General features: G+C 36.3%; 2 protein-coding genes across 3 annotated transcripts; both read right to left on the bottom strand.

Moving 5' to 3' along the window:
* Positions 1 to 62: 62 nt before the first annotated feature.
* On the bottom strand, positions 63 to 5,338 carry FAO3 (fatty alcohol oxidase 3). 2 transcript variants are annotated; one of them, XR_016032138.1, is made up of 4 exons: positions 4,983 to 5,338; positions 4,108 to 4,380; positions 360 to 2,148; positions 63 to 166 (listed from the first exon to the last, which is right to left on the bottom strand). XR_016032138.1 is itself a non-coding variant. In XM_012973130.2 (3 exons), the coding sequence occupies exons 1-3, from the start codon at positions 5,217 to 5,219 to the stop codon at positions 421 to 423; spliced, it is 2,238 nt and encodes a 745-aa protein (XP_012828584.2). In that variant the 5' UTR covers positions 5,220 to 5,338; the 3' UTR covers positions 350 to 420. The 2 variants fall into 2 exon arrangements, 1 of the variants encoding a protein (XP_012828584.2); XM_012973130.2 differs by lacking the exon at positions 63 to 166 and having other exon boundaries at positions 350 to 2,148.
* A 4,753-nt stretch (positions 5,339 to 10,091) lies between these two features.
* Positions 10,092 to 13,934, bottom strand: LOC105949846 (KIN14B-interacting protein At4g14310). The gene is made up of 3 exons (XM_012973156.2): positions 12,326 to 13,934; positions 11,628 to 12,223; positions 10,092 to 10,802 (listed from the first exon to the last, which is right to left on the bottom strand). Exons 1-3 carry the CDS (start codon positions 13,685 to 13,687, stop codon positions 10,310 to 10,312), a joined length of 2,451 nt encoding a protein of 816 aa, XP_012828610.2. The 5' UTR covers positions 13,688 to 13,934; the 3' UTR covers positions 10,092 to 10,309.
* Positions 13,935 to 14,644: the final 710 nt, after the last annotated feature.

Raw genomic sequence — 14,644 nt, 5'->3', positions numbered from 1 at the left:
TGCATATGTTTTCGATTAGCGGGGTATAGAAATGCGTTGAATCCTTTTATTTATGCCTTAGCTTGAATTTTGTTTATTTGAAGTTGCTAATAAAAAGTTAGGTAAATAGCACTTAATCCCCCCTGTTGTCACAAGCTTTTGCAGATGACTCCCTTTGTTTTGTGCTCTTAATATCATCACACAACCCCCTTGTGGTTTAGGGGTAGTTTCGGTTAGTTTTTCCCGTCAAAAGACTTAACTTTTTGTGTTAAATTTCAAGGGGGCCATCCGTAAAGATGTAAGTATAAGGGGTCATCTGAAAAAAATTAAAAATACGGTTGATTTTTCTAATTGGATTATTATGGAATAATTTTACACACAAATAATAATCTCTCAATCATTTTAAAGTAAATTAAACAATATATAAATTCTTAATCATCATCACTTCAACTTCTCAGCAATCTTCTTGGAAAGACAATAAGCAGTCGCCTGAACGGTGATCATCGGATTCACCCCGACCGCCCCCGGCAAAACACTAGCGTCGCAAACAAACAGCCCCTCCGCCTCCCAACTCTCCCCCCACGTATCCACCGCCCCGCACCTCTCGTCAACCCCCATTCGGCAGCTCCCCATCTGATGCGCCGAGCAATACGTCGACCACTTCTCCACCATCGATTTCGGCCCCTCGGGGGCCACCACCCCCTTCAGAAACTCCTCCACCCCCTCGCCCCCGGCCCCACATTTCACCCTCTGCCCGTCGCTCTGGTGGGTCCCGACTTCGACCGCCCCCGCGGCTATAAGTATCCTTAACGCTCGAACCAACCCTATTTTCATGTTTTCTTTATCCGAAGAATCGAGCTTGTAGTCGATTCTTCCTTCAGACAATACCGAACCGCTCCCGGTGTCTTTGATCATCGAAAAGAGATGGCAAGTTCTTGAATATTTGATGATTCGATTCTTTAATTCGATGCCGGATTCAAACGGTAATAAAGCGGCAAAAGAACCCGGTCCGAGAATCGGAGACTCTATAATAGCTCTCACTTTATCTTGTTCCACCACTTTATGCACTGAGGTTATTATGCCACCTTCATAAGCTTTTCCCTCGACAATATCGGGCTCTGGAAAATACCCCCACGCCATTAAAACAGGGTGGAGGTGAAGATTCCGGCCAATATTCCGATTCTTGAGTCCGCTATTGATCAACAACGGCGGTGTCAGAAGTGCACCGCATGCAGATATTGTTACTCTGGCCTCGATTCGGAGGGTGATTTTTATGTCTTGATTTGTGAATTTCGCTATGACACCGTGGCATTTTTTCTTCTTTCTTTGGTTTTTGTTGTTTTGGTTAATAACGAACCGTACGGCCTTAGCTCCTGATATGATAACCGCGTCGGAGTTGACTGCATCGACCAGCCAGGTGGTGTCGGTGCCTTTCTTGTCGCCCCTGATGCAGCCGTAGCAGCAGGAGCCGCAGTAGTGGCTTTCGGAGGAGTTTCGTGGGACCGGGTCCGCTTTCAATCCGAGGTTTTCGCAGCCTTGCCGGAGGATTTGATTTTGGAAACCTTCTTTTGTGCACCCGACGGTGACGCCAATTCTGTCACAGACTTTATCCATGGCGTCGAGGTATTCCGGGCCGGAGAAGAGTGGGAGGTTTTGGCCGTGGGCCCACTCGTTGATGACGTGGTCGGGGGTTTTGAAGCAGGCGGACCAGTTGACGGCGGAGCCGCCGCCGACGGTGGATCCGGCAAGGAGCATGGTTTTTCCGTCGAGGGTGGAGAGGATTCCGCCGGATTCGTAGAGGCGGTCCAGCGACGGGCCTTCAAGGGCGGAGTAGTCGCCGCTGGTGAAGTAGTCTCCCTTCTCGAGGACGACGACTTTCAGGCCGGCGGCGGCGAGGACGGCGGCGGCGACTCCGCCGCCGCAGCCGGAGCCGACGATGACGGCGTCGCATTTGACTGTGTAGGTGTCTCTGGAGGCGGGGTTTAGTGTGGGTTTCAGGCCTTTTCCGGCGAGGGCGGCGGCGAGAGAAGAATCGGTTTCGAGTCTGGTTTCGATGATTCCTTTGTCGAGAGGTCTCTCTTTCCTCCTCTCTTCCGGCGAGTTTTCTCCGATGACGTCGACTTTGTAGTCCATGGCTTTCCATGCAGGATTGCTTGAATCTTCTCCTACCTGTTGAAAAAAGTTGGGGAAATTACATTTTTTAACCCCTCAAGTTTGCACCTATTTCACATTTAGTCCCCACGTTCACAAAAATAAACCATTTGGTCCTTCATCTTTCAATAATTTAACACTTTAGGTCATTTTCGTCAATTTACCGTAAGTCCGTTAGTTAAGACAGGCACATGCTTCATTCCGTCAGTTTTAACCGGAAATTGAACATGACTAAAAGTGTTGAATTTTTGCAACTAAATGGACCAAATGTATTTTTTGTGAATATGGGGACCAAATATGAAATCAGTGCAAACTTGATGACAAAAACTTTATTTTTTCCAATAATTTAACACTTTTGGTCATTTCCGTCAATTTATCGTTGGTCCGTTAGTTAAGACTGTGAAGCACACGCTTGATTCAGTTAGTTTTAACGAAAGATTGACGGAAATGACTAAAAGTGTTGAATTTTTTAAACATAATGGATCAAATACGTTTTTTTGTGAACATGAAGGACCAAACTTGGAATCCGTGCAAACTTAAAGGATGAAAAATGTATTTTTCGCATAAAACAATCACACTCAAGATAACATTTGTAAAGTTGTTAATAAATATATAATAAATACAAATTAATAGTAATTATTTATGTACGAAATACACGAATTGTTAGGTAACCTGTTTAATCTAATTAATGTTTACTACTAATTAAAGTAATTAGATAACTATATAATCAAGTGCTAGGCCTAATTAAGGGACACCTAATTAACTTTTAGTGCCTATGTAATTAAAGCCGGTTAGTTGGTGAACTTTGAAGTTAATAATTTGTAAACTCTTAATTTGAATAATTTAGTAAATGTAAAATTTGTACACAATTAAACCTCTATAAGTTAATACAGTCGGATTAGAATATTTCTAGTAATTTAGTTAATATTATATTATTGAACCAAAAATTTAGTATATTTTTATCGAGTCGAAATCGGAAGGAATTAATGTGATATTTATATACTTTAAATTGTCCCTACAATATAATAACAGTTAACATGTCAAAGGTTCAATTAATCTCCAACTAAATGTCAATCCTCCATGACAGCAGATTTTCAACTAAAAAATCTTCTATTATAAACTAATACTCTCTCTGTTCCACAATAACTGTCTCTTTTTAAAAATATTTTTGTTTCATATTATCTGTCACTTTAGATTTCCAATACTGCATTAAATGCATTTTTCCTGTTTTAACCTTATTAATGAAACTTTATTCATTAATTTTCTCTTATAAATCATTAAATAATAAAGGTTGTTTTAGTCATTTTTATATGATTTTTCTAAAATCAATATATATTTATTGAGTTTCTTAATCTTTGTAAAAAGTGAAAAGTAACAATTATTTAGGAACGGAGGGAGTATTATATTACATATTTTATTACTGCATTAATTATATCAATTAATATATGCACAATATAATTAGTAAACAATATGAGATGAAATATTATTTTACAAAAAACATCAACTTTAATTTTGATGCTTCTGTTTCTTATCCTCCATTTCCTTTAAGTGTAGTTTAAGATATATATATATATATATATATATATATATATATATATATATATATATATATATATATATATATATATATATTTATATATGCAAGTAATTAATAATTCTAATTAATTAATAACAATAATTTTAGTAGAAAAGGACAAAAATACCCTTTACACATATTAACAAAGTTATTAAATAATATTTTCTATCCACATAAATTCAAAGGCAAAATTGGTAAAATGAAAAAGAAAAATCTGCTTAAAACTCTAAAACAACACATATAATATGGATTAAGATAAAACAAAAATCCTTTATTCGAATAATTAAAACAGAGTGATCGAATTTATTGATTTTATTTAAAGTTTCTTTTTTTGAGGAATAAATATCAAATTTCAAGAAAAATTGAGACTAAATAATCGTCTTCAAAATTAATTATATTACCTGTGTGAAGAACACCAAAAGAACCAAGAATTTGAGGAACACAAAGGCAAGCCTGACAGGTGTCAGCAGCCAATTCTTGAACCATTTCTGCACAACTATTTCTCTATTTTCCAGTGGAATTTCAGAGAATTTCTTCAAGAAAGGCCACTTTTTGCTAACTCCAGAACTCCCACATATTAATAACGTCCCCACCCTTGTTGACAGGACCCTCACAATTGCTATTACCAATATTTTTGCTTCAAAAAAAGCCCTTTTCATTACAAGCTCAGCCACCTGCAAAATAAATAAATAAAAAAACATCCACAAAAATATAAGGGCAAATTAGACCACAAAAGGTAAGATTAAATTATGAAAAATTCCTTCATATTTGCATAATTACAAGCACCTCCGATTATGTATTATTTTATGAAAAAATCCTTCCAGTTGATAAATTTAGAGGCGTTCATTCCGTAAAAACTGTACAGAGGTACGCCAAAATTTTATATTGTTTAGTGTTTGGTTCGATAAATAACCGAATTACTAAAAATTTATTTAAAATATCGTTTTTTTTTATTTTTTTAATTAAGTTTAGGTTAACTACTAATATTACAAATATATATATATGAAATAAAATACAACTGAATACCACACCGAATTAAAGGTTCGGTAATCGGTACGTACGAATTTTCGTTCAGTTCTATTCGGTCGGTTTACCATTCAGATGAACACACCTAGGTAAATTTAACATTGTAAGGGTGGACGTGTAAGACAATACATACTTGAGAGGAGTGATTGTAATTATGAAAATAAGAGGGGTTGTTTCATAATTATACCTTACCTCAGAGGTGGCCGTAGTTTGGCCGGAATAAAATTGAGGGAAAAAAAATCATGGGTACCTCATCAGGGACTGGATATTGAGAAGCAGAAGCTTTATAGAAAGCCTGTACGACGTCGTTTTGGGGGTTAATGTTTTCATGAGGAATATAATTATTATTAATTAATGGCGTTGGAGGCAATAAAACTTCACAAATACTGGTGAGTGTTTGTATCTGTGATGAAGAAAAGCCATGGCTGTATTTGGTTTCTCTTCTTCCACCTTTCAGTAATGGATGATGACAATCTCCTCTACCCATAGTTTCTCTCTCTAGATCCTTCTTTCTCTCTCTTCTTTGATTTTTTTTCTTTTCTTTTTATCTTTTGGTGGAAGTTATAATGAGATTGTATTTGCATGAGAGAAAATATCATCTAGGCCTCTTCTTATTTTATAGAGGCTTGAAAAAATAAATTGATTAATTAATAAATTTAATTCTTGATGTCATTTATGTAAATTATAGATGTACATGATTATGTAAACTCAACCCCACCCACCCCCCAATCTAGGCCCCCCTCAACTCAACCCCAAATATATGCAAACCCCAAAATAAGTGGGGTTTGACTAACTGCAATTGTATTTACCTTTTAAGTAATCAGTAGCGGAGTTTGAATTTTAAGTTCGCGGGCGCTGAATGTATTAAATTAATTTGGAGAGGGTTAATAATGCTAAAGTACATAAAAAGATATAATTTTTTTATTTTAAAATAGTATGGTTTTGAGAGATGTTGGGGGGTCATGGCCCCCTTGGTTCTATGCTAGTGGAATGGATTGATCAACGACTGTTGATCTACACGCACCAATATTGATGTATGTGTTTGTGTACTTATGAGTGGTAAAGATATGACCTGCGTATTTCATTGTTTGGCAATTGTGAACTTTATTATAAGAAAAGTAATTAGCTAAAAGACATAATCTATATGGTTAGTTAATGGATCGTGTGAATGTATGCGTAAACGAATCAAATCGAATTGAATGCGCAAACTTATTTGAATTTTTATCCATCTTTTAAAAGTTTTATTTGAGTTTGTTTTAATACCCAATTGAATCGAGATTTAATTTGATGAGACGAGCACAGAACGAGCTCCACTAGCTTTATATTTGTACAATTTTTATATATATCATATATTTCTTCAAAATTCAGGTCAAATGACAAAAATACCCCTCTTAGGAATTTTAGGAGAGACCCTTACGTTTTGAGCCTTCCTCGTCCGTCCTTCGGAACATACTACAGTAGAACCTCATTTAAACAATATATTTTCGAGGTCCCGATTTGAAAGCAAAGTGCTAAAACATATTTCGTTAAACTAATACAAAATTAATTTATAAATATTTAACTATAGTACAAATTACATCGTTCATTTAATTCTGATAATTCATCAAGTTGTTTCGTGACCTGTCAAATTTGTGGGCCTTGAAATGTAATTTACATGATATGTAATTGTCATGAAATTAATATATATGTTAAAAAGAAAATTAAATGAAATTTGCAAATAAAATAAGCCAAGCAAAAAAACAAAAGAAAAATCTTCATCATTGTGTAATGTGTATCACGTTTATTATCTCTTCTTTATTCTTTTTTCTTTTTCTTTTTCTTTTTTTTTTTTTGTTTTTTGAGAAGAAGGTTCACTTGGCTTGTCCAATGCATTTTATTTTCTGTAATATCTAATGATTTATTTTAAATATTCGTAAATATGGAATTTGGTCCCCTTCATTTTTCTTCCCATACTCTTATGTAAATTTATATATTATTTTTCATATTTGTCATTACATGTAAAATATATTTAAATCTATAAGAATTTATTTGTTTTTGTAATTTGTTTATAAATATCTCTGGAAAAAGAAATTTTGGTTGGTTTCCAAAATTTTCAACTTACCTATCTATCATTGTATCTTTGGAGATGAATATACATTTTATCCATAAATGCATCTCTTTCAGAAGTCTGAGTTTGTTGTACGTATTAATTCTATAATTTATTGCAGCCATATACTATCAAACAAACTTTTCATCAAAAGCATTGGGAGCGACTAGTGCGGGCTGGTGCCACCCGACGGTTTCGGCCGGACTCTCCTAAGGTGGTCAAACGTCTCGCCATCTAATTAGAATTAGTGACGCTCATGAATTGATTAATTAACGAGATTTCCACTGGTCATGTCTACAATTCGATCGCCCTTTGTTGGGGTAAATAGAGAGCAAACGTCTCGTACCCACTCACTCAAATTTTCCGCATTCGAGAAATCGAGCAAGCTGCAGTGCGCCAAATAAATCACAGTAATATTCATAAGAATATTGTGGTATGCCTTCATTTATCTACTTGCAATTTGCTCAGGTCAATTTATTCATATTAATTGTGTAGTGTAAGTAAAAATTACAACGTCCAAATTTGTTAGAGACAACTTGCCAAATAGTAGTAACACTTTACCTACAAATCTAGTAGGTGTGTATGATTTTTACATAAATAAAATAAAATAAAAATATTTCAACAACTTGTTCATAAGTCTTTGATAGAGATTATTATTTATTAGGAACAACTTGCCAAATAGTAGTAACACTAGACACGGCCACGGGCCGGTTCGGGCCGATTCCGGGCCGGTTCAAACCGGTTCACGGTTCACATTTTCCGGAACCGGAACCGGCCCGTAGTATGGACGGTTCAGCGGGCCGGGTCGGGCCGCCGGTTCGGGCCGGTTCCGGGTCGGCCCGGAAATTTTGAATTTTTTTTTTTTTTTTTTTTTTGAAATATTTGATGAATAAGTAAATTATAGGAAAAATTGGGGTGTAAGGGTATTTATAGGAAAAATTGGGGGGAAAAAACAAATAAAAAAAAAGTAAATAACGGCCGGTTCACCCGGGCCGGTTCACCGGGCCGGTTCACCCGGGCCGGTTCACCCGGGCCGGTTCACTAGCCGTTATTTGCTTTTTTTTTGATTTTTTTTTTTTTTTTTTTTTTTTAAATCCGGGTGAACCGCCGGGCCGGCCCGGCGGTTCACGGTTCACCATTTCTGAGAACCGGGCCCGTCCCGGGTAGGACGGGCCGGTTCACGGGTCCGGGCCGGTTCACTCGGTCAACGGGCCGGTTTGGGCCGTCAACGGGCCGGTTCGGGCCGTCAACGGGCCGGTTCCGGGCCCAAAACCGGCCCGTGGCCGTGTCTAAGTAACACTTTAGTTATAAATCTAGTAGGTGTATATGATTTTTACATAAATTAAAAATAAAAAAATAATAAAAAAAATCAACAACTTGTTCATAAGTCTTTGATAGGAGTTATAAGTTGATGTTGAGATTTGAGAAGTCATATGACTTTCCCTTTCCTATATATTTAGGGGTTCCTTCGACCCTACACCCGGTGATAAACAACGGGTGAGTCTTCTGCTGCCACGTGTTCCTTTTTTTATTTTCTTAAAACCTCTAAAGGCAAATTTACCGGGGACTCTATTATAAAATACAAAAAAGAGACACGTGTCAGCAGAAAACTTACCCGGTGTTTATCACCGGGTGTAGGGTCGAACAAATCATATTTAGGGGCATTTGTTTGACAGTTCTTTTCGGCATAATTTTGTACGTGTTATTTTTCACGTATACTTCTTAAGTTCCCTTTTATCTGACATTTTTAGCATTACACATAGATTATGCAAAAGCTTTTTAAAAGTGATTATGAGCTTTTTTTTGCTCATAATCTGTTTTCAGGTGTGCAAAATCAATTTTTGCTTTTCCTTTTCTTAAAATAATTTGCTTTAAGTTATTTTTTTAAAAGCACTCATAACCATGTTTTTTTCTATTTAAGTTCATTTTCCGGAATATTTGCCAACTTTTAGAAATAAGCACTTAAAACTGACTTAACTCACAATCACTAACTTTTGCTTTTAAATAATCATTTGCAAACACCACCTAAAAAATATAATTAATTTTTAGAAAAATATATATTTTTTGACTAAAATGCCCTTATATTCATTAATTTATCCTCAATACTTATCACACTAATCTCTCTCATCCCATTAATTAGGTGGGGTCCAACAATTGTTATACAAATTTCTTTTTTCTTTTCTTTTTTAACATAACTACACAATCATATTTCCTTTTTATTTTTCTTTTTTGGTGCGAAAGAAACTAATTTCATTAAACAATAAACAAATGAAGATAATCATACGAGAGACGTGATTGATGTAGATTTTATTATTTAATCACTTACAAATAAATGGCAAAGTCCAAAAAAACTACTTAATAAAAACATTGACAATTTATATTATATTCAATACTTATATAGTTTTTCTTCTGACCCTGCTTTTTTTTTTCTTTTGTTTATTTGTTTGGTGGTAGTTGTCAAGATAATTTAATTATTATTAACAGGAAATTAATAAATTGTCACGTCAAGTGGGTTTATTTCAAATACTAATTAAATGCATTTGCATGAGAAAAATATCTTTGTAAAGCTGCGGCATGCGGCTGATGACTACCCAAAGTTGAAGGCATTAAAATTAAATATGCATCCTTATAAATAATAAAATATAAAATACGTCTGCACGGATACGAAAACAGTGATACGGAAAAATATGGAAACGAATATGGGGTACCGCATATTTCAAAAATAAGAATACAGAAGCTCGGAGAAAACGTGTAAATATTAAAATTATAAGAGTATATTTATAAAATATTTTATATATTTTTCATACAAACTTTTATTATCAACTATCAATTTCCAATTGATCATTAAATCGTGTAAATAATTATGAAAGCAACAAAAATATTTGAAAATTTGCTATTCAAACATTTTTATAACTTTTTATATATTGCGAAAATAACCCATAAAGTGTCCAGCAGATGTACTCGAGTGTCCGAAACGAAACGCGTCCGAAATGTACGAATATAATTTATTATTTTAAAGGAAAAATAATATTTTATTAGCAAAAGGACCCCATCATTCAATCTTCTTTTACACACAACCCCCTAAACAGGTTTACTAAATTCTAAAAGAAATCACAAGGGGACTTTTGCTAATAAAATAAGATAAAACAGTTTTTCAGCAATTCGATATAACACAAGGGTATCAGTTGCAACGAAAACGATTAATCCAAGAAAATTTAATGCCACACAATCCGTCGAGAATGCCTATTTTGTTCTAGAAAAGATCAACCGAAATTCGAAAAACATTTTTTTTTCGATATCCATAAGAACAAGAAACTTACATGAGCCAAATTTGAACTTAAGACAAGAACACAACATTTTTCCAAAGGTCCTAAAAACAGCATTTCAGACACTAAACCAAGAAAACAAATTTAGCAGAGCTGTAAAACACTAAGCAATAAGTTACTGCATACCTAAATGTGTGTGTATATATATATATATACACACACATACTATAATAAGTACCTCCAGCAAGCGGGCCCGTCTCTAGATACGATTAGAACCCTCGAATCCAAATAATCAAACGAAGGAGAACACACATCATCCAATCCAATAGCTTCTATCGCCTCATTCTTCAAAGAATCGAAAACGAATAAACCGATGCCACATACTCCCATCACAAGATCCGAATTTCCCCACACTTGTGTCACTGATGTGGATTTATTACGAGCGTCCGATTCTGGCAAAGAATATGTGGCTAAAAGGCTCTGTTTCCTCAATGAGAAGTGATGTATTTGTGACGAAGACTGATTTTTTAGAGAGGAACTTGAATAATTATTGCATCCGATGTATATAGAGTCGCCGCGAGAGAAAACCGATTGTGCGTTTATATTGTGTTTGGGTATTTTGAGACCGATACCGGATGGTTGTCTGAAATCAAGCACGTTGATTGAATCCGGTGTGCAGAAAACACCGTCGTTTCCTTCGGCTTCCGATGAACTAACTCTGTAGAGAATTAAATATGTGTGAATTAGGATTGTAATGTGTTGATACGATTTACTCGGAACAAACTGAGGATTTAGACATATTTATGTCCCGAAGTCGGAAGGATTGGATCGGAATTACTACTTTCGGTAAAATTCTATGTTTTCGGAAGTGCAAAACTAATTCAAATTCCATTCCAACATAAATTTGGGAAAATCGGAAGTTGGAGTTTGGAATAAAAAAATTGTTCCATAATTGGAAATTTTTGGATCGAAATCGGTGCAATTCGAAAACTTTCATGTTTTTGGTTACTTGTAACACAAAATACATAATAATATTGATATCAAAAAGTGTAATCCGAAGAAGAAAAAAAAAGGAATTTTCTGAAATTAAAATCGAATCGCAAATTGGAATCTAACATATATTCCCCAAGTCTTTCCAGAAAACATTGGAAAAATCGGAAATTGGAACGAAAAATTTCTTCCCAAATCAAAAAAATTGGATCGCAGAATTAACATACTTCAATTTTTCGGTAACCTATAATTAAAAAATACACAATCATATTGATCTAATGATGTGTAATTTTCAAAAAGAAAAAAAAAAGAATTTTCAACAATATTTTCGGAAATTAGAATTGGGTCGGAACTCGGAATCTAATATGTATTCCAATTCATTTCCAAAAACAATCAGAATTCAAACCGAAAAATATTGTTCTATACTCGGAAGTTATCGGATCACAATCACAGAATTCGGAATTTCCCGTTCGAATTTCCACCCCTACATACATATATCATAAAAGAGAAATCGTATATTTTTTTAGAATAAGTGAAGACATAATTGGGTTACCTCTGTCGAACACCTCCACCTAGTTCGGCATCAGTGTTGTTCACATGAAGAGCCGATATTTTCTGACCAGACGAAGAAACAGACAACAACGCCTTCGAAGTGAGAGAATTCACATCCCACACAGAAACACCATCCACCTCAGCCACCACCACTTTTCCTCTGTTCCTCCATTGCAAAGGGCTCGAACAATCCATTGCCGAAACGGGCTTTTGCAGCTCCCATTTCATTACACGCTCGCCATCTCGAATATCGTAAATATGGACACTTCTCTGACAGCTGGCGGTCGATGTAATAAGCGGCCCACAGGGTGTGTACCACCTCAGAGGATTTTTTCCATGATGCATGGTGTTGTTGGATAAGGATGCGAAAGCTGTTCTTCTTACACGGGCATTCGTTGCATCCTCGAAATTGAAAGCTTTAACATCTTTCGTGTAGAAATCCCACGAACAGAAACCTGATTCGACGGAATTATTTCCGGCTGATGCTGCCACTACGTATTTTCCCGAGCACCCATCTGCACTAGGGGCGCGTATTATCCAACAATCTCTCCATATGTTCGGTGAGACGACACCTGGCGGCTTGTATTCAGCCTTCTCCTGTAATAACAACAGAAAAAAAAAATCGATCTTTTTTCACTTAACCAAATATATATAAAGTGCAACTTACACGAACCAATTTGAGAAAACAATAACATATACCTCAGAGTTAGTAATATCATAGAAAGAACAAGAACCATCACCATGCGCAAGAAGAACCGATTCGCCTTCCGACACAAACCACCCTCCAGTTGATGACTTCGATCCGATAACATTCAACTGATACGTACAGTTGTCTTCTTCATCAGTCTCAAGCATCACAGCTGGCACTTTTTCTTGATAATCATCAAACTCGTTCAAGTTTTCGTCGGCAAATAGCAAAGATTCAAGATCACATTTGGCATTCGGCGCATTCAGAGAAGAGCCCGCTACAGAAGTTACCTCTTCACCAACATTTGTTTCCTTATTACTCGAAAAAGCCACGATTTCTAAATTCATTGCATTTTTTGATTCTTCATATGCTGTTTTCGATAGCGACCGATCTCGAATCAACTTATGATGAGGAAACAACCTCGCTTCGAGCTCCTCGTCATTCAGACATTTAATCGAACACTTTGCATCCATCGCGTTCTTTTCTTGGCCCTTCTCCTCATTTTCACATTTCGCGGACCCCACATCGGTACCCATTGCCTTCTCGATACCCGAATGATCTTCCTGAATATCGCACAATATTATCGTCGAAGAATCCGGATTGTTGATATCCAATATCTCTTTAGTCCTCTTTATATCGGAGGCTATCCTCTTCACTTTCCCTTCTAAAAACGCAAGCTTTTCGTGTAGCTTACTGGGGTACTTGTTAACACTATTCTCTCTGGCAGAAGTACTCGCATTTTTCACCATCTTCGACTTTCGTTCCTCTGAGGCTTTAACTCTGTTGCCATTGACGGGATTGGATTCCTTTGAATTATTCGAAACCTTGTTTACAGAGATTGAAGTCGAACTCCCAATTTTTTTCCTAATACCACCATTTGGCATAAATTTAGCCCCAATTTTCTCGTTTGATTCTGAGTTTCGATCCAATTTATCCAAAGCTACCCTAGTTTTTACAGTATCTTTTGAAACCCTTTTCTGAAGATTACACCTTCCATCGGTTTTTTCGTTCGAACGAGAAGTATTAACTTTTATCTGCGATGGGCCCATCGAAACCCTAGATTCCTTCCTCAATTCAGAAAAAACCCTAGTAAAATCAGAGGGGCTAGAACTCCTACCTCTGGGCACCGATGAAGTGGACTTCCTGACACGTGGCTCCACCGCCGCGGATTTGTCGATCCGGGCCATGAGAGGGATACTGGGCTTTTGAGTGGCGGCTCGTATGCGAGAAGTGGGCCTCGGATTCTCCTTCCCGGTGGAGGCGGACTTGCCTGAGAGCGGCGTGGTTTTTGCCGCCGCCGCCGTAGCGGCGGGGGCGATTTTCTCCCCTCCGCTGCCGCGTTCTCTGACCTGCCGGGCTGATGTTGTGGACATTTTGTGCGACAAAAATGAAGATAGTTCAGTTTTGTTGATCTCCTAGGATTTATTACAGTGAGGAAATTGCGGTGGTGGGATGGGGGTGGGTGGTGATGAACTTCATAATTCACCCTTCAGATTCTTATTTTTGGTAATTAATTACTACTCTTCTGATTCTTGTGCACAGGCGCGGGAAAATGATTTTCTATTTCGGATTTTGAAATTTTCAAACGACGAAGAAATCGTGACCAAGGGAAATCGAATTAACGTTTTTTTTAGGGTGTTTGCTATTGCAGCGGGTCTTTTACTGAAATTTGCGTATTTGCAGTGGAACTTTTTTCATTTTTTTTTTTTAATTCTCTCTCCTATTCCCAAACTCTCTCAAGGCATTCGAATTTCGGAAATTTTTTCGACTTTGAATCCGTAACAAACGAGGCTCGATTCCGGTATATTTTCAATATTCGTGCTCTGTAGAACAGAGAATTCAAGTTTTTTGAACTTTCCGTTCTGCTGAGCACGGAAACTTGAACTTTCTTCAAGTTTTCGTGCTCTGTGAAACGGAAAGCTCAAAAAACTTTTTAATTTTTTATTTTTTGATATATATATATGAATCCCCGTGCTGAAGAACACATGAACTTGAATAATCTTCATGTTCTCGTGCTCTGCAGAACGGAGGACTCAAAAAACATGAAGTTCCCGTTCTGCAGAACACGGGAACTTGAAGATTATTCAAGTTTCTGTGTTCTGCAGAACGGGAACTTCATATTTTATTTATTTATTTTTTTTTTTTAAATATCGAATTTTGTAATAATTTGATGAACATGATAACACATATTCGAATTATTGTACTCGTTTGTATATTCATCATCAAATTTTTCGTCAAAATCACCCTACCAAATAATACTAAAGGAATAAAGTAAACCAAAAAAAAAAAAAAAAAAAAAAAAAAAAAACTAAACCTATATTCCCTTCCCC

Source organism: Erythranthe guttata, chromosome 7 (assembly GCF_056151865.1).
Source record: "Erythranthe guttata isolate IM_541 chromosome 7, IM_541, whole genome shotgun sequence".
Taxonomy (NCBI): Eukaryota; Viridiplantae; Streptophyta; class Magnoliopsida; order Lamiales; family Phrymaceae; genus Erythranthe; species Erythranthe guttata.
This window is presented reverse-complemented; position numbering and strand designations above follow the sequence as displayed.